Here is a 27,434-nt window from a genome sequence, read left to right as displayed (position 1 = left end):
GTATAGTTGGGGAAAATGACGCAGGTACCTTGTTGGCTTTCTTGTCAGTTATTCCTATTGTTTCTTTCCTGATTATGGCCATGTTTGCTTTTTGATCGTGAGTTTTGCATCAGGTGCAATCAGTTGTCTTGTTCACACATATGCCTTAATCGCAATCTCATATTGATACGTGTCTAACTCTATTTGTTCTATCAACGTTGCAGGGCATTGCTATGGCTGTGAAAACTACCAGCCTGTTATTCACCCAAGCAGCCAAGCATACGGCGGCGGTAGTAGCACTTGTATTGACTATCCTTGCTCAGACGGCGATAGCGACAGCGACTAGTAATGTAGCACTTGAAGCCCGGTGGCCGGCGCTTGCTTGTGTGGCCAGTCTTCTCGGGTGTGTATTGACTTGTTTGCAATTCTGCGAGAATATCCAATCGCATGGAGTAAATGGATGAACTTGAGAAATGTGTCGTTGGATGGAGACCCGAGTCTCAACTGAATGTTGGCTTGTGTGACCAATCCAATAATGACATTTGCTATTGTGGTTTGCGTCTTGGCCTGAGAAAATATGCACTACGGTGAGTAAATGGAGTTATGTAGACATGGGATGGAAACCTCAACTTGGATGGAGTAGTGTCATATTTGCTCTTGCCACTTTCTTATAATGTAGGCCGTAGGGATGTTTGTAGACGAGATGGTATATAGTGTCATATTTTGTTGAGTTGTTATATTTGATATACTTTTTAAGATGGTGAGAAGGAGTTCGAAGATGATATATGATGAAGTGTAGATGAGTCTGACGCGCACAATCATTACAAGCCCGCAGATACAGGGCGGTGCGGGGAGGGGTCGCGAAACTAGTGTGCTGATGACCAAGCTTGTTGCCTTGGGGTTGATCCAAGTTCATCGTAAATAGGTGGTGAATATGACCACCATTGATGATGATTGCAAAGAGAAGTGGCATCACGGATTGGTCGTGTAAGGATTTTTTTTTTCTGTAGCAATGCACAGGCAATTTTTGCTTAGAATCGGCAGGGTTGGTTGCACGGCCCATAAGCAGCCCAATCACCTCGAGAATAGAAAAAACATGTTACGGCCTATAATCACGACGACTGCACACCTGGGCTTCACAGGACACGGCCATGGTCGGCTGCACCACGACGTTGAGAATAAGCTTCTAGCTGCTATTTGTACATGAACAAATTTGGATGGCAAAATGAAATCATAACAAACAACACCATCTCAAATCTCAATCTGTTTTACCACACTCAGTTTTGTAATTTACAACACTAGTTCATCTCCTCTTGGTCTGAAAGACTGAAACTTAGCTTCTAGTATAAACTTCAGACTTCAAGCTCAATCAACCTCAACCTGTTAGGTTGAACAGCTAGGTTTCACAGCGGAGGTGTGGACATGGTAGCGAGAGTCACCCTCCCTCTCGCTGCGAAGCTCAGTTTCACGGCTGCGGCGAACGCGAGCAATGTCGACAGCGAGCGAACATCGAAGGAGTTCAAAGTTTTTTTTCCTTACGCGATTGGGCTTTGTTTATGGGCCACATGGTTTTAGGCATTGCTGGGGTGCTGGGCGAAACATTGAACATAGATATGTTTGCGCATATGATTGTTATCATGTGGGCTATTTGGCGAGCTCGGAGGAAAGCGATCTATGAGGATATCTTCCAATCACCACATTGCATTAATGGTTTCATCACAAGCTGTCTTGAGGATCTAAGGCATATTAACGCAAGGGATCCACGACAGATTGGTGTTAAAGCCCCCAGGCCGACCCAGTGGCAGGCCCCTGCCACGGGACGTGTGAAGATCAATGTAGATGCAGCGGCACCAAGGCATGCTAGATTTGGGGCCGTGGGGGCGATATGCAGGAGTTCAGAGGGATTATTTTTGGGAGCCTCAGTTCTGGTATTGAGGCACATTGCGGATGCGGAGACACTAGAAGCGATTGCGATCAGGGAAGGCTTAGCACTAGCGGAGGACCTCTACCAACGGTGTATCCATGTTGCATCAGACTGTAAACAGGTGGTGCAGTCTCAGAAGAAGGAGAATGCGTCCTCCTATGGAGCTATTGCGCATGTAATAATAAACCACTGATTAGATTTTGATATTTGTAAGGTTAGCCATAAATTTAGGAGCTCAAATTATGAAGCTCACAACTTAGCGAAGCATGCTTTATCTCTCGGGGTTGGACGCCATGTGTGGCTGGGCCACCCCGAAGATCTTTCCTCCGTGCCTGTAAACATTGTGACGATTTAATAAAAAGTTTCGTGAGGTTGTCTCAAAAAAATTAGATGAGGCATCGATGGGAAGCTCCTATCTGCCGCTTATTGAGGCAGAGTGTCCGGCAAACAAACAGCCGGCCCACTGGTGCACGAGCGGATCTGTATGGAGAAGTGGTCGAGTATTGTAGTGTAAATTTGCAAAAACATCACGCGCTACCATGGATAGAACCCGGAACCTCTGGCATTAGAACTTTTTGTGCTAGCCAGCAGAGATAATGAGTGTGATTACAGAGCATCACAAGTTTATAATAACATACAACAACACAGACCCAAACATTTTCTTTTTCTTTTTCCTCTTTTTGATTTTTTTGTTCGAAATTCCAAAAACAAATCTCGATATCGATTTTTTTACACATATTCAAAAAATGTTGGTGTTTTCAGAAATTATTCGTATTTTTGAAAAAATGTTCAAGATTTATATAATTGTTCAAGTTTATAGAAGTCACATTTATGTTTTAAATTAGATTTTTGTATAAAACATGAACACTTTTCAAAACAATATCACAAAATTTTGATGAAATTCAAACATTTTCGAAAACATTTTTAGAAGAACGAGAATAATCATTTGAATCTATTTCCAAATTTTGAAAACATGAACATTTTTTAAAACTCGGAAACAAATTTGGAAATAGGAATATTATTTAGAAATTTGCAAACAATTTTATAAAACAGGAACTGTTTTTGGAAACACAAAAGTTTTTCGAAAACTTGAATATTTTTTGAAACTACGATTTTTTTTGAAAACATGAACAATTTTACAAAACACGAACATTTTTTGAAAAAAATATTTTAATTTTTTGAAATTTGCAAACAAAAACAGGAAACACAAAAGTTTTTTAAAAACATGAACATATTTTGAAACTATAGAACAAATTTGAAGACGTGAACAATTTTCAGAAACACGAACATTTATTGAAATAACGAACAATTTTTGGAAACACGATTTTTTTTTGAAATTCGCGATCAATTTTTGGAAACACAATTTTTCTTAGAAAAACATGAACATTTTTTGAAACTGCAGAAGAAATTTGAAAACATGAACAATTTTTGAAAAAACAAACATTTTTGAAATTATAATATTTTGAAGCTCCCGATTTTCTGTAAAACGTGAATATTTTTATAAATTTTCAAACAATTCTAAGAAAATGAAAAAAAAGATAGAAAAAAAGGAGAGAAGAAATAAAGGAACCGCAAAAAAATAGAAACTGAAACTGAAAAAACCCCGGTTCAGGAACCCCTAGAAGGTTCCCAAAATGATATAAACCCAGCTAGGAACCTCCTAGAAGGTTCCCAAAACCGGGATGGCTGAAGCGCTGGCGGGCCGGGCCAAATCATCCCTCGGTCGAGAACCCTTGTGCGAAAGCTCGATAACATGATGTGATAACATGATGTAACGTGCCTCATATAGGATTTTCCGCATCGACAGGCGCTAGACATCATCGTCCCTCTGCATCTGCAGTAGTTGTTGCTATGTTAGAGGATCTCGTTCCTTCTGGACTTCTTTACCTTTTTTACGCGTCTGCACTTTTTTACTCCTACTCTCTACATCCCAAACTAAGAGGATCTCGCTGTTTTGATGCTACTCGTCGTCTTGTTTCCAACAAGCTTGAGTTTGCTCAATTCGTAGCTCATATGCAGAAGTTATGGCAGTTCTGGTTTTCTTGAGTGTGGTTTTTGTCAGGGTCCCAGCGGTAGTACCGTGGTACCCAGCGGTAGTACCGCTGAGGAGTCACAAGCGGCAGTACCGCTCCGCAGCGGTAGTACCGGCGGTGACTCCGCAGCAGTACTACCGTTGGCTTACCAGGTCCCTACCGCGTCGATTCGAGGGGTCTTTTTCTGTGTCGGATTGTGCGGTACCTCGCCGCGGCAGTAGTGCGGCAGTACCGCTCCTTAGCGGCAGTGCCGCCCTTCCTCCGTGGTAGTACCGCCCGGTCCCTCTTTCCCTTTACCCTTCGTTCTGCGCGGCAGTACTGCCGAAGGGAGCGGTAGTACCGCTTAACCCAGCGGTAGTACCGCTGTCTCCTGCGGTACTACCACCCCAAGGTTCTTGTTTTGTTGCTCCTTTTCCCTGTTTCCTCCACCTGAGCGGTAGTACCGCTCGTGGAGCGGTAGTACCGCTCGTGTGCGGGCTGAGCACATAACGGTTGGATTTTCCCCCTCCTATAAAAGGGGGTCTTCTTCCCCATTGAACCTTATCTCTTGAGCTCGTGTTCTTCCCCCATTGTTGACCTTCTTCGAGCTTGCTAACTCTCAATCCCTCCATGGATTCTTGCTAGTTTTTAAGGGAAAAGAGAGAGGAGATCTAGATCCACAATTCCACCAATCACTTTCTCCTCTATGTGAGTGGAACCCCTTGGATCTAGATCTTGGAGTTCTTGGTGTTCTCCTTCTTGTTCTTCCTCTCATTTTCCTCCCTAGCATTAGTTGCTTCGGTGGGATTTGAGAGAGAAGGACTTGGGCACTTCGTGTGCCCTCGCCATTGCATTTGGTGCTTCGGTTTGAGTTCTCCACGTGATACGTGGAAGTTACAAGTTGAGAAGCTTATTACTCTTGGGTGCTTGGTACCCTTGAGCTTGTTCCTCTTGGGTGCTTGGGCGCCCTAGACGGTTGTTGGTGTTCGGAGCTCAATCATTGTGGTGCAAAGCTTCGGGCAAGCGTCGGGGTCTCCAATTAGGTTGTGGAGATCGCCCCGAGCAAGTTGACGGGTACCGGTGACCGCCCCCAAGGGTTGCCAAAGTGTACGGGTTCGGTGACCGCCCCCAAGGGTTGCCATTTGTACGGGTTCGGTGACCGCCCTCAAGGGTCCCTTAGTGGAATCACGGCATCTTGCATTGTGCGAGAGCGTGAGGAGATTACGGTGGCCCTAGTGGCTTCTTGGGGAGCATTGTGCCTCCACACCGCTCCAAACGGAGATTAGCATCCGCAAGGGTGTGAACTTCGGGATACATCATCGTCTCCTCGTGCCTCGTTTATCTCTTACCCGAGCCCTTTACTTATGCACTTTACTTTGTGATAGCCATATTGTTTCTTGTCATATATCTTGCTATCACATAGTTGCTTATCTTTCTTAGCATAAGTTGTTGGTGCACATAGGTGAGCCTAGTTGTTTTAGGTTTTGTGCTTGGCAAATTAACCGCTAGGTTTATTCCACATTTGTTCAAGCCTAAACCGTAATTATTTTAAAACGCCTATTCACCCCCTCCCCCCCTCTAGGCGACATCCACGATCTTTCACCCCTACCCCAAATCCCACCCCCACACAATAGCTCCTCCTCTGTTCTACATTTGTTCTTCCCACTACCCACGCCCGACGTCGTCCTACACCCACCTAGAGCACCCACCCCCCAACACACAATAGTTGTTCTCGGTCTTGCATGGCTAGACATGGTCACTAACAGTCTACTTGGGTTATCTGCTCTCGAGAAATACATTTTTTATATGAGGATGTTCTGCATATGGTACAACTGTAGGTGTCAGTTGATGAGTATATCCCGATGGCAAAGAGCACACATATTTAGGCAATGATCAGAATTTTCCATTTTGATGGTGAAGGTTTTTGGCGTAAAGTACTTGAGAGAACCAAATGTCATGGACGCTACCAAGAGAACCAAATGCTAAGATCAATATTAATAGGCTATAGTTGATAAACAAACCAATAAAGAGATACATATTGAGAATATATATATTGTCGCCGAGGTAGTATCCCATGTAGTAGTTGTACCCGTTAATGGTGTAGTTGAACTTTGGAGCCTTCCCATCATGAAGTCTCGCGCATTGATGTTATTGCAAGACACTGGCATGCCAGAGAAAAACTGATAAAGTCCACATGTCTTGTGATGAAATTAATTCCATTACTTATGAAGGTGGGATCCCGGCATGACCTTGGCAGTGCCCTCACTAACAATTTGGACAATTCTTCCATTTTTCAGTTCATGCCATCGGCGGAACCAAGCATACCGAAAAACCTCTTGCTTCTCCAACTGCCAAAATCTTGGTTGTGTCCACGCCATTTGATTCTCTCAAATCATCTTTGCCAAACACTTTCCATTGCAGTGGAAAATGCTGACCATTGCTTCAATGTGTGCGCTCTCTGCCACCCAGACATACTCATCAACGACGCCCGCAACTGTATCATATAACCCAAGTAGCCTACGCAGCGACCGTGTCCGATGGTGATGTAGGACTGAGCACGATGACCATGTCCGGAGGGTGGTGCTCTAGGTTGGTGCAGGACGGCATCAGACACATGTAGTGAAAGGAACATAGGAGAAGTTGTGGCACGGGGGTCAGGTTTGGGGTAGGGACCGCATGTCCAAACTGACGTGGCGGACAACCCCATCTCCCCTCCAACACACACAGATGGGTTGGGTTCGAGGGAGTCCATACATATGAGCTAAATTTGGGTGAACTCGTTTGGCATCCGTTTTTGTGTCCGAACAATTATGGATTATCCGTCTAGACATATGAGGGCACAAGGACACCCTTGGAGATGAGCGGCACGCGCGCCAAAGGAGAAAGTCGTGGCCATAGGGTATTGGGTGTGCTACATGTCAGCCAGCTAGCTGGTCCTTTTAAAGACTAGCGGGGTCACGAGCCGTCGGATCTGGCCCATCGAGCGGTTGAGCACCACTTTTGTCTTTGCAACAGAGAGTTGTTACAGAGATGTTTGCAATGGAGGTGTTGTTGCAGAGCCTTTGCAATGCAACGGATGTAATGTTGTAGAGTTAATGTGTCAGCATGTCCGCTCATGCATCTGAATCGCTTTTTGCAATAGAGGAGTTGTTGCAGAGACCTTTTGCAACAGAGGTGGTGGTGTGGAGCCGTTGCGTCAGCATGTTCGTTCGTGCATTTGAATCGACTTTGCAACAAAAGTGATGTTGCAGAGACCTTTGGTACAGAGGTGTTGTTGCAGAGAGTTTGTATCAGTGTGTCCGCTCACGGATCTGAAGCCCCTGTGGTTTGGGAGCTCGGGCGCCTGTCGCGTCGGCCGGTGAGCCCATCAGAGCAGCTCGGAGTATCTACCACGAGTAATAGCGGAGTTAGAATAGAAGTTGGTATCCGATCTCTGTGTTTCTTTCCTTAGCAGTGGCGAACGGCAGTCGAATAAAAATCCGCAGAACATTATTAGGAAGGCCAAACCGTAGACAGCACCAATCGGAAACGCGTTGGCCGTCCGTCTCCTTCTCTTGGTCAAAGTCAAGCCATGACGATGGTATAAATAAGGCTGCCTCTGTAACGTGGATTGAGAAACTGCAGATCAAACCATTAAGCATGCAGCCGGCCATGGCGGATCAGGGCGGTACTGACCAGGAGGATTCGTAAGTTCTCTATATACTCGAGTGCTCGTGCAATTTATCTCTTACGCGTCGTCGCAAGCGTAGTAGCTACATGCCTACATCTCGACGAGCTAGGGAAGCAGCGCCGCCAGTCGCCTCCCTCCCATCGACCCGCTCTGCCTAGCTGTTCGGATATATACACATTTATTTACAATACCTACATGAAGTCGCCTGACTTTTAAATTTGGGTCGGTTGATTTCGGATTGAAAAAAGAAACATCCAAAGGGGAGGAAGAAGCTCACCGGCTCGCCGGAGAAGCTCCACCATTATCTATCTTAGAGTGCCAGGCCCCCCCATTGTCTATCCGGGGTTAGAGGGATGGCCGGCCGGGGGCGGCAGCACCGCGGTGGGAGGGGGTTTATGGGAGGGCAGGCGGCGAGGCTTCGCGGGAGCGCTGGCGGTTGGGCCGGTGGTACGTTCGGAGAAGGAGGAAGAAGAATGGCTAGAGGAAGAAGTTTATCTTCTTAACGCTGAAGTTGTAATGTAAAGAGATGGGGCATATTCTTATATGGTCCTAAAGTTTGTTCAAAGTAAAAATGTAAGCGAGAACAAAGTCATATGGTCCTAAAATTTCTGGGAAGTAGAAATGTTCCGAGAATAAAACTAAATTATAATATTAAAATTCTAAAAATGTATTTTTATGGTTGTAAAAATTTGCTGAAACTAGTAAGTATTGTGTTGCTGAAAGTTGCGGAAACTAGAAGGCAAAAACAAATTATTAAGATTCTGAAATTAGAATATTATTGATAGACTCTGCTTCAATTTACTGTGATGCTGAATAAATCATATATTATGGTTCAAGGTATAAGGGGAATTCGCTGCCTGTCTTCCCAGAGGAGGAGCCAAAGCAACACCAAGTCGCAGTTTCACGGGCCGCTTCAAAGGGGAGATATGCAAGGTAAAACTCGTACCATCTTCACTTTTTTTCTGGGTTGCTCTCAACTCCACTATGCATGGTCATTCCTCGTTCTGAAATGTAAATACTCAGGTTCCCATTATTATTAACTTGTTCGTTTTTGTTTATATTCCAAACTGATTTTTCCTTGAAAATCATGGGTAGCATAATTCCTCCCATTGCAGTTGATTAGCCGAATTTTGTTTTTTTTAAGATTTGTACACTGCAGGGTGTATCAGTGATGGGCTAAGGATTGTACTGAAAAGTGCAGCAAATGCTATCGGTTCAAAAATATTTTCTAGTTAATAATAATAGGTAGATTATGTCGATAACTTAGCTTCATTTACTTTAATTCAATATAAGTCATATGTTCTGGTTCAGATTTAAAGAGAATTTGAATGCCAAGCCACAGGAGACAAAGCAACATCACCATCAAGTTCACGTCTCATGCGCCGCTTCAAAAGGGAGGTATGCAAGTTGAGCACTCCTAACTTTTTTTTTCTGGATTGCTATCCGTTTAACCCCACTGTGCATCTTCATTTGGCACTCTCAAATCCTCTGGTTCCCAGTATTAAATCGTCCATTTTTTGTTTATGTTACAAACTGTTTTCGCTGGAAAATGGTTAACACAACTCCTCCCGTTAACATTCTACACTGTAAGTTTTTAAACATGATTCAAGAACTCTGCATGCACCTTCATCATAAAAGAAAATCTAATGGGTAAATCTGTCAAATTTTAATTCTGAACAAATTCGACGAGTTTTTAATCATGTTTCTAGAACTCTGCATGCACCTTCATCATGAAAGAAAAGCAACTGGGTAAATGATACAGTTACTATTTCTCACATTACGGCATGGTACTTGTGAATTATTATTTTTATAACAATCAGTTCACATTACTGAATCAGGAGTCGAGCTGGTTGGATGTCCATGGAGAGGAGCACTCCTGAAGGTATCAACATGGAGGAACATGCTTCGAGGTTTCAGCCTTTGCCCCTACCCAGATTTACGGGTGACTTTGAGCGGGCTACCGTCGGAATTCCAGTTGTAATGCGAAAGAGGAAGCCTCTGGAGGTGAGGAATGCGCTCCGCGAAAGAAGAGTCGCGGCCAAACAAAAGGACGCGCGCTACCATGCGGAGGTGGCCTTGCATAAATACAACAGAGCCAACAACACCAAGGTCTTCCTCTCTCTTTCTCTCTTATCTCCGAGTATGTGAGGTCGTGACAATTGGGATGGCTTCTCAGCCTGATTATCCATTTTAAACATGTCTTTACATTTTGATTTTTTTTTCAGTTTGAGCTGGTGGAGGTAAAAGTGATATCTATATTTTATGAGTTTGGAGGGGCCGGCGCCCATTATAACTTCACAGCTAAGCAGCCTGAGGAGCAACATTCTGCTGATGCCGACAGTACCAAGCTATTCTTCTCTGAAGTCCACCTGAATTTTCGGAGTGAGAATGACGTGATTATTTGCTGTATAGTTGGGGAAAATGACGCAGGTACCTTGGTGGCTTTCTTGTTAGTTGTTCCTATTGTTTCTTTCCTGATTATGGCCATGTTTCCTTATTGTTGGTGAGGTTTGCATCAGGTGCAATCAGTTGTGTTGCTCACACATATGCCTTAATCACAATCTGATATTGATATTTGTCTAACTCTTTATTTGTTCTATCGACGTTGCAGGGCGTTGCTATGGCTGTGAAAACTACCAGCCTGTTGTTCACCCAAGCAGCCAAGCATATGGCGGTGGTAGTAGTACTTGTATTGACTATCCTGGTTCGGACGGCGATAGCGACAGCGACTAGTAACATAGCACTTGAAGCCTGGTGGCTAGTGCTGCTTGTGTGGCTAGTCTTCTCTGGTGTGTATTGGCTTGCCTTTTGTGAAATACCCATGGCATGGAGTTGATCAACTTGAGAAATATGTCATGTGGGATGGAGGACCTGAGTGTCAACTGAATGTTGTTGTGTGTTACCAATATTCGATAATGACATTTGCTATTGTGGTTTGCGTCTTGGCTTAGGAATTTTTTAAGACTGGGCTAACCCCTTTCCATTAATCATAACGTAAATAAAACAGTTCTAAAGAAATAACAGGAGATGGGAAAGAAGGGAAGCCGAGTTCAATGCACTATTGGGGGGCATCACCAAAAGACTATGTACCTAGAGTGTCATATTTCCAGGTTTAAAAGAAAATCCTGTGAAAACTTATATATATTCATGACGGATCTTTAAAATTTTGTTTAAAAATATTATGATTTTTTGAATAGTTCGAATTGCTATTAAAAATATTATGATTTGCAAGCTATGCAAAAAAAAAGGCCCAGCAACAAAAAGAAATTGGCTCATTTTCATGTATGTATTTTTTTTCTACACCCCATATGAAAGTATATTGTTACGAAACTTTTCTTGACCGTGTTGTATGTATTTTTTACGCTATGGAAATGTGATATTTTGAAAACGGGCTCCATTGAGGCTGTACCTGTACTCTATTGGTCCTAATTACAAGCCAGATGATAGTTCTCAACAATGTTCTCAGACTAAAGCAAGCCCCCAAGCGAGTCCAATAAACCAAACGGAGGACAAAACAGACAATAGATCTGCATCATGAGATGCCAAGCTTCACTCCCCCTCGGCCGACCTTTGAGTCGATCCTCATCAAATTCACCGTGTTGGAGCGAAGAAGCTCAACTCTAGTCTTGAGCACCTTAGGGTCACCCATCTTTTGAATACCTGCCCAGTAAATAAGAATACCTGCCCAGTACTTTCGCAAAAAAAGAACAGTACATGAGAATAGAACAATTTGTGTTCAAAGGTAGTTCGATTTCGACCATTCCAAATAACCCATGTGATGGCCGCCAGACCAACAATATAAAATCTTTCCCAACCAGGAAGAAAAGATTAACACCATGAAATAATACTGCCATCGATTATCAAGGCACGAATCTGTACCCAACACAACCCCAACAGTGTTGCAGATAACCCAAGCAACTGAGCAAGCAATGAAAAGATGTTGACAAGATTCAATTGCCATGGAGAAATTTGAATTTCAAATGGTAGCTTCTCATCCCAAATCTATTTATAACTACACACATTAAGAGGCTTTTCCAACCATTTTATACATAGACTTAGTGAGTCTTTAGCATTTTTATTTAGACCTAGTATACAATATCTCCTTCAGCACTAAGATGAAAGTTACCAACAAACTTGATCAACAATACAATCCTGGTCATTTCAAATGTCAAAAGGTTGAAGGAATTTATCACATAAAGGGGTTTATCCTCCAAGAGAATCTTACCAAAGCCTAGAAATATCACTAGACCCAACATGATTTTTCCTCCCCATCATGTACAGTAGTCACCGTTTTATTTTCCAAGTATTTGGCTTTCACAATATCCTCACAGATCCCATTTTCGTTACTCCCTCCATTCCCTTATACAAGGCCACAAACTCAAATTACAGATACCAAGGTAAAATTTAATGAGTGCTTTGGAAGCCAACTTCTCTTTTCGTTAAACGGGGTCATTAATACACTTGTATGCTTGCAAGGAAGGAATGAGAAGGCAGTAGCACATTGTCATTATGACTACATGCATTCAAGTATTAAAAAAGTTGGTAGTACGAGAAAACAACATTAATGTTTGCCTCGATTACTCTTAGTGGCCTTGTATAGATGCAAAATGTATTTTTCATAGTGGCCTTGTATAAGGGAATGGAGGGAGTATCAAGTTTGCACCACCACTTCCATCAAGCTGATGTTCTATTTTATAGTAATATCTTAACTCCCAACCCACCTTTATTTCTAGATCAACGGATCCTAGACCATCTAACTAGGTGGTATTTCTTCTTATTACAACCTTGCCAGGAAAATTTCATCTGTACTTGTCTAGTTTGTCTACCAAAGTCTTGTTCATTAATCACATTGACATATGTTATTATGAGATTTGAGATAAGACAACATTTAACAGAGTGTGTCTCCCACCTATAGAGGGAGCATTCCCTACCAAGGCATCAAATCATTTCAAACACTTGCCTTCCAAGAAATCACAATCAGAAGTTCTTAGTAAGGTAAAGCTCACTGGCATACCTAGGTATTCGATAGGAAATTGGCCTACATCACATCCAAAATGCTTAGCATATTGTTCAACAATATCCGCATCCCTGCCAACAGTAAGGATCTCATTCTTTTGGAAATTAACTCTCATCCCAGAAACCATTTCAAGCATAAACAGAAGCATCTTAAGATTGTCAGCTTTTTCAAAATCATGCTCTAAGCAGATAATGGTGTTGGGTGCATACTGGAGGACTCGTAACACCATTAGGGATAAGATCCGGGGCCAAGCCCACATGGAGATTATCGTCTTGAGCATTTTTAATTATTTATTCAAAACGATTTATCTCTCAAACTGTACGTCCAAATCTTAAACCGTTTTCACCATTTGATTTCTCACATCGAGATCTTCAAAATTAGATCCCATGTTGATAGGTTCTGACGAACTTTTTTTTTTTAAAAAAAAGGACGAAAAAACCGTGCCTCTCGCCGAAGAAAAAAAAGTGAAAACACGTTTTTCCCATTTCCACGAGGCAAGGCCATGCCTTTCACGAAAGCAAAACCGTGCCTCTCATAGAAGAAAAAAAGAAAGAAAACATTTTTTTTGTTTCCGAGAAGCATAGTTGTGCCTCTCGCAAAAGCAAAACCGGGCTCCTCGCGGAAGGAAAACCGTACCTCTCGCAGAAGAAAAAAAGAAGAAGAGAAAATGCATATTTTTTCGTTTCCGAGAGGTACGGCCGCGCCTCTTGCGGAAGGGAAAAATGCGTTTTTTTTCGTTTCCAGACGGTCGTGCCTCTCGCGAAAGCAAAACTATGCCTCTCATGAAAGGAAAAAAAGAGAGAAAGCGCATTTTTCCGTTTTCAAGAGGCATGGTCGTGCCTCTCATGAAAGCAAATTTGTGCGTCTCGCGGAAGCAAAAAAAGCGTATTTTTCACGCGTAAATAAAAGAAAATTCAAATTTCTTTTGTCCAAAAGCTAACAAAGACTGGTGGGAAACCAAAACGCTGAAAAAACCTGTCTAAAAAGCCAAAAATGCGTGCGAAAAAATAAATAAAAAAATTAAATCCGGATGGAGCGCCCAAAACATGACACGTGGCGACGGCTAAGAGTGCGCCAAATGACACACTCTCAGCCCACCTCCAAGTGATCATTCGAAGGCTACCGAAGAAGCGTTCGTCAACTAGTTGCTCTCACAGGGACGCCCTTGAAGATGAGGGCACGTGCGCCAAAGGAGAAGGTCATGGCCCATAGGGTATTGGGTGTGTTATACGTCGGCCGGCCGATCCTTTTAAAGACCAGCAAAGTCATGAGCCGTTGGATCTGGACCATCGAGCGGTTGAGTTTGTTGTGTTTTTTTATTGATGTTACCTTTGTAACGAGGGTAAGATTAGAGTAGTACAAGACAAGACAGCATTATTTAAACCAAATCAACCTCTGTCGCTCCTTGTCTTTGCCTAATAATAAAAGGGCTATTGCTACAGGCGGTACGTCATCGAAATTACCATAAAGTTGCAAAATATTATTCACCAATGACACATATAAGTGATAAAAAATTGTTTCGCACAAGGGGAATCCCCGCCTGGGCCGGCCCATACAGTAGGAACCTACTAAACTGCGCTCTGCACGCTGGGAGAAGACACAGAGCATCTGTTTGGGCCAGCCGGTGGCCTGTTTTTTATTTTCTGTGTTCCTTTTTATTATTCATTTTTCTACTTTGAATAATTTGGGACTTCAAAAAAGTTACAAAAAATATAAAAAATTAATTTTGAAATAAAATGTTTAATACATCATAAATGTTTGTGGATTCAAAAATTGATCATGATTTTTAAAAAAAGTTTGCATATTATAAAAATATTCGCAATTTTGAAAACTAATATTCTAGAAATCAAAAAATGTTCTTACAAAATAGTTTATTGATTCATAAAATTTTTGTATTAAATTTTTTAATGAAATTGAATCAAAAAATGTTCATGAATTAAAAAATATCCAAAAAAATTAAAAACTGTTTGTGACTTACAAAATAGTTTATTGATTCATAAAATGTTTGCTGATTCAAAAAATGATCATGCATTTTGGAAAATGTTTATTAAATAAAAAAATGTGTGTTAATAAAATTGTTCAACCAAACAATTTCCAAAAAAATGTTTGTTGGTTTTAGAAATGCTTGCCTATTTAAGAAAAATATTTTAAAAATGTTCAAAAACATTTAAAAGTTTGCAAATAGTTTAAAATGTTCATGAACTCAAAAAAAATCATGATTTCAAATAATGTTCGAGAATCTGTGAAAATGTTCACGAGTTTTAAAAAATGGTCATGATTTCCAAAAATTGTTCACATTTTCACGAAAATGAGAGTGATAGTGTATTTCGGTGATGCAGCAAAATATGATCATGGTCATTGGAGATTATGGTTTTTTTTCGTTGCAACGCACGGACTGTTTTGCTAGTATACTATCTACTCCCTCCGTACCGAGTTATCGCTGGAGTAGCTGAAGTTCAACTGCTCCAGCGACAAATATTACGATACAGAGGGAGTAGTATCTACCACAAATAATAGTTAGAGCATCTCCAGCTGAGCCCCAGGAACACCCTCCAGGCCACTTTTTTAGCATCGCCGTTTAAGAAAACTCCCAGCCGCACTCTCAAGACCCTACTTTTTGTCGGATTTGGTCAAAAACACAACCGGCGATCCCAGGGCAAACTCAGGGCACCGGATGGCTGTTGGGGGAGGAGAGAGAAGATTTTGCATGTCATTGGCCCACTGTTAGCCTCCCACTCATCTCTCCATACTTTTTCTCCCGGGCCCCACCCACATGCTTTCCCCACGAACTCGCCCCACTCGCGGAGCTGCGCGTGCTCAGCCTCGGACGAGACTTGCCTGCTCCCTTCCCATGCTCCCATCCGTGCTCCCGCATACATGGCTTGATTTGATTGAAACAAAATAAGGCCCGGCCACACCCCCTTAAAATCAGGGGGAGATGATTAGATTAGAAAAGAAAAAGAAAAAAAAAACAGTCGTAGGATGAGGTGGGAGCACGGATGAAAGCATGAAGAAGGAGCAGGCAAGCCGGATCCCTCAGCCTCAAGGTCACACACGCTATCTGGCCCCATCCCCGACGGGCTCGCCGCAGCCCTCCCCAACCTCAAGCTGCTCTACCTCGCCAGCAACCGCCTCTCCGGCCCCCTCCCCGCCGGCCTCGCGCTGCTCCACCGCGCCATCGTGCTCGTGCTCTCGGGCAACCGCCTCTCCGGCCGAATCTCGCGGGAGCTCGCCCGCGTGCCGCGGCTCACCTCGCTGCTGCTCGACGGGAATCTGCTGATGGGGCCGGATCCCGCGGGAGCTCACCCGCGTGTCGCGGCTCACCTCGCTGCTACTCGACGGGAATCTGCTGATGGGGCCGGTGCCCGCGCTGCCGCAGACCACGCTCCGGGCGTTCGACGTCTCCGGCAACCGACTGTCGAGGAAGGCCGTGATAATCGCCGAGTCGACGATGACAGGTGTCGTGGTGCTCGCCCTGCTGGTTGCGGCCGCCTCCTTGCCGCGCACCGTCCTCTGCCTCCTCACCGCCGCCCTGCTCACCGCGCGCCGCGTCGCCGTCACCGCCTAGTTTGGCTGCCCGCAAGATGCAGAGGAAGGGGATGGCGACCTCGCCCTACGCTCGCTCGCCGCCGTGGCCGAGGTGCACCACCGCGTGGCCGGGGCCTCCTCGACATCGTCACTGGCCCGGGCATGCCGGAGCTGCCGCAGGGCGAGCTCGAGGAGCGGTGGCGCCCGGCCACTTCCTCATTGCGCGCCACGCGCTCGTGGACCTCTGAGCTACCACCACGCGTCCTCCTTGTCGAGGTGCGGAGATGCTTGGGGTGGACACGGCTGAAATATTTGGAGGGGCACAACGGCTGAAGATGCTTTTAGAAGTTGGTTTCTTTCCTTGGCAGTCGAATAAAAATCCGCAGAACATTATCAGGAAGGCCAAACCGTAGACATCACCAATTGGAAACGCGTTGGCTGTCCGCCTGTCCGTCTCCCTCTCTTGGTCAAACCATGACGATGGTATAAAGAAGAGCCGTCCTACAAATCATATACGAACCCATCAGACGACGCGCTGCAACCTCACCCCCTGGCGCGGATTAGAAACTGCAGATCAAACCATTAACCACGCAGCCGGCCATGGCGGATCAGGGAGGTACTGGCCAGGAGGATTCGTAAGTTTTCTACTCGAGTACTCGTGCAATTTATCTCTTATACGTGCCGTCGTATGCGTAGTAGCTATATCTGGACGAGCGCGCAGCCGCGGGTCCTGGCAAGGCGGGCGAGGGAGGTTCGCCGTTCGCATCCTGCAGCAGAGCCCTAGCTAGCTAACCGGCGAGTCGCCTCGGCTCCTCCCCCCGGCCCGCTGCCTGCCTAGCTGTGCTGATATACTCGCTCTGTAAAGAAATATAAAAGCGTTTAGATCACTATTTCTTTATGGAGGGAGTATATGAATTTGTTGTAATTCTCTTCGGTTTGTTTCGTTTCGAAACAAGGCCACACTATGTATGTCTGTTTCCTGGTTTGAACAACAGATTATTTCCGTTCCAAAATGTGCTGAGACTGGAAGTTTATCCAACAACAAATTCTTAGCACTGGAATTAGAAATTCTTGTGGTTCTAACATTCGGTGAAATTATATATGTACTCCGAATTTGGTGGGAATCTCCTGTGGTTCTAAAATTTGGTAAAATCTGAAAACAAATTCTTATGGTACTGGAAGTATACTGGAAGTATAAATGTATCTGAGAAGAAGTTCTTATGGTTCTGAATCTTGCGGCGAGAACAAATTATTATGATTGTGAAAGTTGCCGAAATTAGAATGTTACTATATTTTGTTGACGACTCTGCTTCATTTCACTGTGATTCTGAATAAATCATATGTTATGGTTCAAGGTATAAGGGGGGTTTGCTGCCTGTCTTCCCAGAGGAGGAGCCAAAGCAACACCAAGTTACAGTTTCACATGCTGCTTCAAAGGGGAGATATGCAAGGTAAAAATCCTAACATCTTCAATTTTTTTTTGTTCAACACCACTGTGCATGGTCATTGGGTAATACTCTGAATCCCTTTGTTAAGTTGTCCATTTTGGTTAATATTCCAAACTGTTTTTTTTTCTGGAAAATGGGTTGCATAATTCCCCCTGTTCCCATGGTTAGCTGAATTTCGTTCTTTAAAAAAACATTCTACGCTACATCGGCTAAGAATTGTACTGAAAAGCCGAGCAATGATATCGGTTCCAAAAATATTTTCTGGTTCTGAAATTTACTAAAATTGGAATAATAATAATAGGTAGATTACCTCGACAACTTAGTTTCCTTTTACTTTAATTAATTCTATTTAAGTCATATGTTCTGGTTCAGGTTTAAACAGAATTTGAATGCCAAGGCACAGGAGACAAAGCAACACCACCATCAAGTTGCCATCTCAGGCGCCTCTTCAAAAGGGAGGTATGCAAGTTGAACACTCCTAACCTCTTACTTAAATTGTTGGATTGCTCTCTGTTCAACGTCATTGTGCATCTTCATTTGGCATTCTGAGATGTCATTGCAAGATCGATAACCCAAATCCTCTGGTTCCTACTATTATATCGTCCTTTTTAAAAAATATCCCAAACTGTTTTCCCAGGTAAATGCTTAAGACAATTCCTCCCGTTAACATTCTACACTGCAAGCTTCATCGCTGATGGGCTTAGAACTGTGCTGAAACACTCAGCAATCCGTTCAATAAAATTAATATCACAATCTCATGTTTTGCTCTCATTATGTTATGTCATGTAGTTCACCCCTTCATCATAAAAGAAAATCAAATGGGTAAATCTGTCAAATTTAATTCTGAACAAACTCAATGGGTTTTTCAATCATGTTTCAAGAACTTTGCATGCACCTTCATCATGAAAGAAAAGCAACTGGGTAAGTGATAACTTAATATTTCTCACGTTAAGGCATGGTACATGTGATGTATTTTTGTTTTTTGGCATAACAATCAGTTCACAATAATGAATCAGGAGTCAAGCTGGTTGGATGTCCAAGGAGAGGAGCACTGCTGAAGGTATCAACATGGAGGAACATGCTTGGAGGTTTCGGCCTCTGCCCCCACCCAAATGGACGGGTGACTTTGACATCGCTTCCATCGGAATTCCACCTGTAATGCGAAAGAGGAAACCTCCGGAGGTGAGGAACGCGCTGCGCGAAAGAAGAGTCGCGGCCAAACAAAAGGATGCGCGCTACCACGCGGAGGTGGCCCTGCGTAAATACAACAGAGCGAACAACACCAAGGTCTACCTCTCTCTCTTTCTCTCTAATCTCCGTGTATGTGAGGTTGTGACAATCGGGATGACTTTTCAGCCTGATTATCCATTTTAAACATGTCTTTCCATTATGTTTTTTCAGTATGAGCTGGTGGAGGTAAAAGTGATATCCATATTTTACGAGTTTGGAGGGGGCGGCGCCCATTATAACTTCACAGCTAAGCAGCCTGAGGACCAGCAGAATGCTGATGCCGACAGTACCAAGCTATTCTTCTCTGAAGTCGACCTCTATTTCCGGAGTGAGAATGATGTGATTATGTGCTGTATAGTTGGAGAAAATGATGCAGGTACCTTGTTGGTTTTCTTGACAGTTGCTCCTCCTGATTCTTGGCCTGTTTTCTTATTGTTCGTGAGGTTTGCATCAGGTTCAGCCAGTTGTGCTGTTGCAATCTCATATTGATATTAGTCTAACTCTTTGTTTTTTCTATCTATGTTGCAGGGCGCTGCTATGGATGCGAAAACTACCAGCCTGTTGTTCACCCAAGCAGCCAAGCATATGGCGGCGGTAGTAGTACTTGTATTGACTATCCTGGTTCGGATGGCGATAGCGACAGCGACTAGTAACATAGCACTTGAATCCTGGTGTCTATCACTGGCTTGTGTGGCTAGTCTTCTCTGGTGTATATTGACTCGCTTGCCTTTTGCGAGAATATCCATCGCATGGAGTAGATAGACGAACTTGACAAATCTGTCAGTTGGATGGAGACGCGTGTCGCAACTGAATGTTAGCGTGTGTTACTAATCAGATAATGACATTTGCTATTGTGGTTTGCGTCACGGTGAGTAAATGGACTCGAGTGATGTGGACATTTTTTCTAAACTCCCCCAAAAAAATTCAAACTGACATATGTTTTTGAAATTCATGAACATTTTACGAATTCTTGAATTATCTTGGATTCCGCAAACAATTGTGTTAACTTGTGAACGGTTTTTAAACTTGCGAACATTTATTGATATTAGTGAACATGTTTTGAACTTGATGAACATCGTCTGAAATTCGTGTAACTTGTTTTGAAATTCAGGAGCATTTTTTTGAATTCCAGAACAATTTTGAAATTCTCTATGATTTTTTTTTATTTTTTTTGTTTGAAACCCTAACCATGTTTTGATGAAGCGAAAAAAAAAGAAATAAATCCGAAACGAAAAGAAAACAGGGGCACCCCGGGCACACGGGCCGGCCCAAAACTCTCGCGCTGACAAGGAGGACGGACGGACAACGCGCCGGGTTGTCTCACGAGGAGGACCCAGAAGAGCAGCCCAGCCCAGCCCAGGTGGAGAGCGAGACGAGAAGCCGCCCGCCGCCTCTCCCTCCTCGGCTTCCGCTGCTAGGGTTCTTCTTCTCCCCCTCGCCGACTGCCACGCCTCTCTTCGCCACCCGCTTCCCGCTCCGTCCCCCGCCGCCGCCGCCGCCATGGTGAGGCTCAACGCCGACCTGATATGGAAGAGCCCGCACTTCTTCAACGCCATCAAGGAGCGCGAGCTCGACCTCCGAGGTTCCTTTCCCCTTCCCCCTTCCTCTCGCCCGTCAGATAGATCTAGGGCTCTGCTTTTTTTCTCCCCTGTCTAACCGGCGGTTCGTTTTGTCTTCGCGGCGGCAGGCAACAAGATCGCCATCATCGAGAACATCGGCGCCACCGAGGTGAGCTCCGCCACCCACCCGTCCTTCCTCTCATTCTAAGCTGTATGTAAGGTGCGGGCTCCTCGACCCAACCTCCCCGGCCAGGGGAATCTGCTTCTAGGAAAATTGGTACTGCTTCCTAGAACGGACGGGTGCAGAGGCAGAAGCTGTTTGAGCTAGATATAGTTGGTGATGCAAGGAACACAGGTGTCTCGATTTGCTTGGCTGCAATTGAAGTGGGCTGGGGGCGGTAATGCTGTGGTGCCTTGTCAGGTTCACAGACGTTACTGGCGGGAATGTTTCTGTTGGTCATTCGATGCTAGCTGAGTAACACCAAAGAATGCTGATCTTGCAGTTACAGTTCAGAATAGTGTGTCTTAGACACTGCCATACCAGCCAAGTTTGCGAAGAATGAAGTATTGGACTGCATTGTGTAGCAATTTTACAAGGAGCACACGCTACAGGAGTGGTGAAGTTGTAGACCTTTCTTTATAAGAAATCAAGTGCTCTTCACTATGGAGCAGTGTGCATGTTGAAATTGCTAATAGGAGTGTTTATACACTTGCTCGCCACACCTTCAGTGCTTCGGTTATCGATTTGCTTGGCTGCAATTGAAGTGGCCACAGAGGCTGGGAGGGGTAATGCTGTGGTGCCTTGTCAAGTTAGCAGACGTTACTGCTGGCAATATTTCTGTTGGCATTCGAGGCTAGCTTGGTAACATTCCTGCTAGTGGACTCATAATCCTTGTCCTTGTTATAAGCAGGGAGTTTTACCTGTATCAGTCTGTGCTATGCAATGTTATGCTGGGGTTGCAAGGCGTGACGTGGGTACTGTTTGAGCATATTTTGTCTAGTGTCTGCCTAAGAGTGGTGATTTTGTTGTTATGGTTCAGAATAGTGTTTTTATGCACTGTTATACCAGCTAAGGTTGAGAGGAATGAAGTATTGGAGTGCATTGTGTAGTAATTTTATAAGAGGTGCATATCGTAGGGGTGGTTAAGCTGGAGGCCTTTCCTCCCCATGAAAATAATTTACTCTTCAGCCTTCACTATGAGCAGTGCCCTCATAGAATTAGCTGCTAGGAGTGTTTATGTACTTGATCACCACACCTCTACTGTTCTGGTTACTTTTGCTTTCTTCTATGTAGTTGTCCAGGGCATAACAGTTTTATTATGCATGGCTTGTTATTGTGTTACCAGCCTACTCTCTTGTACTGACTCTACCATCAGTGACACACCTCTTGGCGATTTTTGTATTACCGATGGCTTAAAATTTAAAATGTTTAGCTTGATTTGAAATTGAAATCATAGGGATTTCTTTGTCTCATTTTAAATTGTTTGTAGTTGCTCCAGTTCCTTCTCTAGCTGTGTTTATAACTTGTCTTTGTTCCTTTTTTGATAACAGGACCAGTTTGACACGATTGATTTGTCGGACAACGAGATTGTCAAGCTTGAGAACTTCCCTTTCATGAATCGCCTTGGCACTCTGTTAATCAACAACAACAGAATTACACGTATCAATCCCAACCTTGGTGGTAAGAGGAACAATATCTTGTCTTGTTGCCATGTGCTTCTGTCACTTGCATAATTTGCTCCATAGCTTGTCTGTTTCTTCAATTCTCTTTGCTTTGCTGTTCATGTAGAGTTTTTACCCAAGATGCATACTTTGGTGCTGACGAACAATCGCCTCACAAGTCTTGCGGAGATTGACCCCCTGGCCTCTCTTCCAAAGCTGCAATTTCTCAGCTTACTGGATAATACCGTAACTAAGCAACCAGATTACCGGTTATATGTGATCCACAAGCTGAAGCATCTGCGTCTCCTGGACTTCAAGAAAGTGAAACAACAGGTTAGCAACCATCAAATTCTTGATAACACAATTATGTTTGATATTTGAATCATCTGTAGTCAGGCTTGATTTCTTGATTGTCATGTTGTCCAAATATACTTCTGCATAGTGCCAATTATTTTGTTCTGAATGACATCTGTTTAATTCCGCTGCAGTTTTCTCTCATTTGATAGCTAATCATAGTCTCTAAAGTCAACATCCTATGTTTGCATTTTCTTTAATGATGAAACATCATTTACCATTTGTGTGCCACTGTGCTGCATTGAACTTTGTCTAGTTCTTCATATATGGGAAACCAACTTGTCATGATTTCTTCAATGAACACAGAAATTTAGTGATATATAATGTCTGGACATAATATATTGCATGTATCTACAGCCCACATACATCTGCCCATATATGTTTTACTTATCTAAGATATGAGTTAGTTCAAATGAGCTCAAAATTTAGCAGCATTGCAGGCTTATGTGGTTTACGGCTTTATGCTAATCAATAGACTATGTCTGCTCTAAGTCATGTTTATTTTAATTGAAGAAGTATTAGTTGAGAACACCATCTAGATGCTATCGTGCTAGGCTGCTAGCCCTTTAGAGCATCAAGTCAAGATAATTCTTGGGACTTCTAAAAGAAAAGAGTTACTGTCATTAATTGACAGTTTATGAGTTCTGTCAGCAGCTAATACTCTTTTCTTCTATAATCATTTTCTTCATTTCTTTTTTAATGGAGCTAGGAGTTGTTGATTTATACCATGCATAATAGTTTTATCATGAAGTTTTTTAGAAGTTCTGGATATGCACAGAAATCCTGTCGCTGCTTGATTTGTTGATTTATTCCCCACAGGTTGATTCATTTCCTTCGGAATGATTTCCAAAATGATTTTGGAATTGACCGCAGAAGTGCTGGCAGCAAAAGGGGGAAAAGAGCAACTCTTTTAACTGATTATCTGTGAATTAGATGCATGAATGCCATTGAATGTTTTTTGGTTGGCATGTTCACTAGCATTATTTGCCGTGCCTGGTTTTGTGTATGTTTCTGAAATTTTGTATGAGATTTTGTGTTTATGTAGGAGAGAGCTGACGCAGCATATAAGTTCCACTCAAAGGAGGCAGAGGAGGCGGCAAAGAAGGTTGCTGCCAAAGCTTATACTCCAGTAGTGATGGATTCTCAAGGTACCACAAAAGATCAGGGCCCTAAAGTAGTCGCTCCAACGCCTGCGCAGATCACAGCTATCAAGGTACACTCCCTCTTTTATTTTGGACACATACTGTTAATGTCATTATTGCAAGTTGAGTAGAACCCCTATGGCGATTATTGCATTCAGGGGAAAAAACATGGTCAGTTGTTTTACTAGCATGTTTGCTATGGACTTGATATCTACCTTCATATGTTTTGGTTTTACCATGATGTTCATGTTCATCTCAGTTACCGAGGCATCTTTTGTTCTCAATTACTGTATATAGGTTGTGCTGTAAATGTCAGTATCTTCTGCGTATTTTCTTTTGTAATACTGATACATCTGGCTGCGAATTTGTGTTTAACAAGTTTGTTATCTGTAGGCTGCTATCGTGAACTCTCAGACACTTGATGAAGTAACAAGGCTTGAGAAGGTAACATGCCATGTGTCGTTTAGCTGTGGCAATTTGTGCAGTTTGAAGCACCTTATGCTGAGTACTGACGTGCACTCGTTTGTCACCATGATATCAGGCGCTGAGCACTGGCCAAGTTCCTGCTGAGTTTGCGCTCCCCAAGCCTGATACTAACATGGCTGAGGGGTCAGAGGAAGCTGAAGCTGAGAAGATGGAGACAGATGGTCAGGACCAGGAGGAGGATGGGGCTGATGAGCAGAAACAAGCAGATGAAAGCACCCCAATTCAAGAGGTACTGATATTTGCAGTGTGTTTTCTGCATTTTACTTCACATTCTAGTTTCCAGTAGCTGCTTCTTACGCTTGTGTTTGTTTACTTCTGCCGCAGGATTGATGTCATGCGCATACACCTGTGTCGACTGGGACCTTTGTCTGAACCTGGGCGCCAGTTTCCGTTGGGGGATGATGAAACCATGTGTGGCTACTCGATGCCTAATCTCACAGAATTCTCTTGATGAACGCTCTCCTAGTGTCAGTACTGCTGTATCTTGTGGATGCTAACAACGATTTTCAGTACATGGTACTGTTGTCCGGGTCGAGGAAGGTTTACGCCCAGCGGACCTAGATGTGCTGGATGTTTTAGACTGTAGAAGACGACGCATCGCGTGCTGAATGAATGTTGCTGAGACTCTAGTATCGCAGTGTGTTGACGACGCCGACTTGCTTGGGCTCCCATTGTTGTTAAATTTGCTACGCTACCTATTGATAGAGATGGTTTTCTTGTCGAATTTGGATCTTGCTGGGGTTGTAATTTCATCATGAGAGGAAATATCTGCATCAGTTTTTTGCTAGTACATCTCCATACCTTGGTGCAACCTGTGAAACAGGGCCCAGTTCTTTTGCCAAAATCTGGGGATTCTCCTAGAATCTGACCCCTACCCAGCTTCTCCTTGAATCTTTGAGCCCCATTTGTTTTACAATCCTGTCTAATTAGACTCTAACTAGATCGGATGGTAAAATAAATGAGGCTTAAAGATTCTGGGAGAAGCTGGGTAGGGGTCGGATTCTGGGAAAATCCTCAGATTCTGGCAAAAGAACTGGGCCAGAATACTATTGCTCATGATGGCATAGGAAACCAACCTTTGCTACATCTAAAGAGGGCGATCCAAACAATTACGACCGTCCATCTATAGAAGATCTATAAAGGCCAAAAACACTAATTAGTCCATTGCACCACTAATCCTCCTTGCCCCTTCGTAGAAAAAAAACTACCTCACAGGAACGGGAAGCAAATGAATCTCGCATGCTCTGCATCATGAGGGAGACATGTGGTTATGTCAAAATTTGCATATACAGTAGAAGAAATGTCTTTCCAATGGGCAACACCAGGCCACCAACCCTGTCGTGTTTAGAGGATCCATTTTTGAAAAGATCTTGCTTACTGCACAGATTATCCTTTAGATTTCTTTTCAGCTCTAAGGTGTTCTCAGTAACCTGACTGACAGATAGATACATAACCAGATTTGCAGAAAATATACATACAGGAAATCAATAAGGATGTTCAACATTTCTTAATACCTATTGCTCAAACATATTACTTTATTTGTTTCTTGATGGGAAATGATCATCATGTTTATTTGTCTACATCCTATAATCACATAAGGGGTGTGCTACTTGTCGTCTGACGGATCTTTAAAAAAAATACGCCACCTCATGAGCCGTCCGATTCTATGATGCAAGCAGTCTGTATAGTTCCTTGTTTTCTCTAATTTCCTGCAACAAAACCTTTGTTACAAAACTACTCTTCTCTAAGGCCAACTCCAGCGCACGACCCCAAACAGACCTCCGTTTGGCCCGGATTCTGTCCGTTTGGGATGGGCAATGGGGTCGTGACCGGACCTTTTCTGGGATGCCGGTGGCCGTGCACCCAACGCGCGGACGCATCCTTTGGCCACATCATGTCCGCCTCATTTTTCAAACGCCATATTCGAATAACCACGGCCCGTAGTTCATGCCAGCGGCCCTAGTTGGAATTTCGCCGAACAGGACGCGGGGCAACGGCATGGTGGCCGTAGACGGCAGACATACTTGCTTTCTTTGCATCTCGACGGACGGGGCGGCCGCTGCTGCTGGACCCCGGCGTGACGTTGAGGTCGATGACGGCCGAGGGGCGCGGGGTGGACGGCGCGATCACGCTGTCATCCGACGACATCGAGAAACAGGTCTGGCCTTCGTACCTTGGCGGAGGAAAACCGGGCGACAATGGCGTTGGCGAGGGGCACTGCAGAGGCCGGGCGACCGATGAGCCTGTGCTCGCCAGGCCGACGGGCGCTGCCGAGAAGATCGCCGGACGGCACATCCCATGCATGAGGAGGGCGTGCGCTTTGTTGACGATGGCCTCCTTCTCGTTGAGGTCGGCCTTGTGCCGCGCGGCCTCCATCGCAGTGCGCTCGGCGGTGAACCTGGCCGCGGCGGTCTTGCCCTTGGCCGCCGTCCGCCGGTTCCTCCTCTTGGCCGATTCGGCATCCAGCTTTGCGAGCTTCGCCGGTGAGAGTTCCGACCGCGGCTTCCTCGAACCCTTGGCCGCCTTCTTCTTCACCTTTCCGCATGGGTCGACGGCCTGGCCGCCGGAATTTGGCCGGTCATCGACCATGGCGGGAGGGTGGTGGGCGGAGGGGAGGTCGCAGGACGTGTGGGAGGGTTGGGGGGGGTGGCATGAAATGGGGCGCCGGGCCGGTGCTTTGTGCCACCGACGGGTGGGCCAGGGGAGGACAAGCACGCGCGTTCCGCTGGTCCGCGCGCTGTCCATTTCACCTCAAAAGCGGCCCAAACTTGGGCCCGGATGGGTCGAAAGGGACATAAAACGGACAAAAGTCCGTTTGCGCCCCCGCGCTGGGCCGTCTGGTATGTCCGTTTTGCCCCAAACGGATGAACCCGGACAGGATGGGGTCGCGCGCTGGAATTGGCCTAATTTCCTACAATGAGACCCATGTTGCAAAACATTTTCTTCTCTAATTTTTTGCTTCAAACCTTTGTTGCAAAAACTGCAACAACATCTCCGGTTGCGGCATCTAATTTTCTACAACAAGATTCTTGTTGAAAAAATTGCAATAGCATCCACAGCCGCGTCGCGCACTTGCACAGTCGTTGTCGTTGTTCTGCAACAACGTACTTGTACAGTTGTCGTCGTCGTTCTGAAACAATGCCGCGTTGTTGTAGAAACATGTCTCGAAGGTGTTGCTGCAACACGGGGCCGAGCGCTAGTAGTGGACGTGGACGTACACTGCGGTGTTTTGGCTGTTTCCAGCATTGGTGGTTACATGGCGGCGGTGAGGTTGATGGCGCTCCACGACCGACATGCAGATCCGCGGATCCGGTCGGTGGGGAGGTGTTTGGTGGTGGAGATCCGACATGGATGCGCTCGGCGACGACGAACTATAGGCGGCGGCGCTCAGCTTGGCCGCCGTCACCCTCCCTAGCAGTGGCG

General features: G+C 44.4%; 3 protein-coding genes across 3 annotated transcripts; all 3 read left to right on the top strand.

The window, feature by feature from the left end:
• The first annotated feature begins 7,566 nt into the window (after positions 1-7,566).
• Positions 7,567-10,318, top strand: LOC119283826. Its single transcript, XM_037563218.1, has 6 exons — positions 7,567-7,601; positions 8,423-8,518; positions 8,897-8,983; positions 9,424-9,694; positions 9,811-10,015; positions 10,197-10,318. The coding sequence occupies exons 1-6, from the start codon at positions 7,567-7,569 to the stop codon at positions 10,316-10,318; spliced, it is 816 nt and encodes a 271-aa protein (XP_037419115.1).
• A 5,982-nt stretch (positions 10,319-16,300) lies between these two features.
• Positions 16,301-19,634, top strand: LOC119289385. Its single transcript, XM_037568717.1, has 6 exons — positions 16,301-16,765; positions 17,486-17,581; positions 17,951-18,037; positions 18,595-18,865; positions 18,980-19,184; positions 19,337-19,634. The coding sequence occupies exons 1-6, from the start codon at positions 16,731-16,733 to the stop codon at positions 19,456-19,458; spliced, it is 816 nt and encodes a 271-aa protein (XP_037424614.1). The 5' UTR covers positions 16,301-16,730; the 3' UTR covers positions 19,459-19,634.
• Positions 19,635-20,208: 574 nt separating this feature from the next.
• On the top strand, positions 20,209-24,801 carry LOC119287353 (U2 small nuclear ribonucleoprotein A'-like). The gene is made up of 8 exons (XM_037566890.1): positions 20,209-20,390; positions 20,496-20,536; positions 21,919-22,048; positions 22,157-22,362; positions 23,429-23,596; positions 23,919-23,969; positions 24,067-24,240; positions 24,336-24,801. The coding sequence occupies exons 1-8, from the start codon at positions 20,309-20,311 to the stop codon at positions 24,339-24,341; spliced, it is 858 nt and encodes a 285-aa protein (XP_037422787.1). The 5' UTR covers positions 20,209-20,308; the 3' UTR covers positions 24,342-24,801.
• Positions 24,802-27,434: the final 2,633 nt, after the last annotated feature.

Source organism: Triticum dicoccoides, chromosome 4A (genome assembly GCF_002162155.2).
Source record: "Triticum dicoccoides isolate Atlit2015 ecotype Zavitan chromosome 4A, WEW_v2.0, whole genome shotgun sequence".
Taxonomy (NCBI): domain Eukaryota; kingdom Viridiplantae; phylum Streptophyta; class Magnoliopsida; order Poales; family Poaceae; genus Triticum; species Triticum dicoccoides.
Note: the sequence above shows the minus strand (reverse complement) of the source record. Positions and strands in the feature narration are given on the sequence as shown.

Excerpts from the sequence above, each read along its gene's own strand:
- LOC119289385 (XM_037568717.1), top strand. The coding sequence starts at position 16,731 with ATGGCGGATCAGGGAGGTACTGGCCAGGAGGATTC. Across the intron at positions 18,866-18,979 it reads ACAGAGCGAACAACACCAAG|TATGAGCTGGTGGAGGTAAA; the intron begins GTCTACCTCTCT and ends ATGTTTTTTCAG. Across the intron at positions 19,185-19,336 it reads AGTTGGAGAAAATGATGCAG|GGCGCTGCTATGGATGCGAA; the intron begins GTACCTTGTTGG and ends TCTATGTTGCAG.
- LOC119287353 (XM_037566890.1), top strand. The coding sequence starts at position 20,309 with ATGGTGAGGCTCAACGCCGACCTGATATGGAAGAGCCCGCACTTCTTC. Across the intron at positions 20,391-20,495 it reads GCGCGAGCTCGACCTCCGAG|GCAACAAGATCGCCATCATC; the intron begins GTTCCTTTCCCC and ends TCGCGGCGGCAG. Across the intron at positions 22,363-23,428 it reads TCAAGAAAGTGAAACAACAG|GAGAGAGCTGACGCAGCATA; the intron begins GTTAGCAACCAT and ends GTGTTTATGTAG.
- LOC119283826 (XM_037563218.1), top strand. The coding sequence starts at position 7,567 with ATGGCGGATCAGGGCGGTACTGACCAGGAGGATTC. Across the intron at positions 9,695-9,810 it reads ACAGAGCCAACAACACCAAG|TTTGAGCTGGTGGAGGTAAA; the intron begins GTCTTCCTCTCT and ends TTTTTTTTTCAG. Across the intron at positions 10,016-10,196 it reads AGTTGGGGAAAATGACGCAG|GGCGTTGCTATGGCTGTGAA; the intron begins GTACCTTGGTGG and ends TCGACGTTGCAG.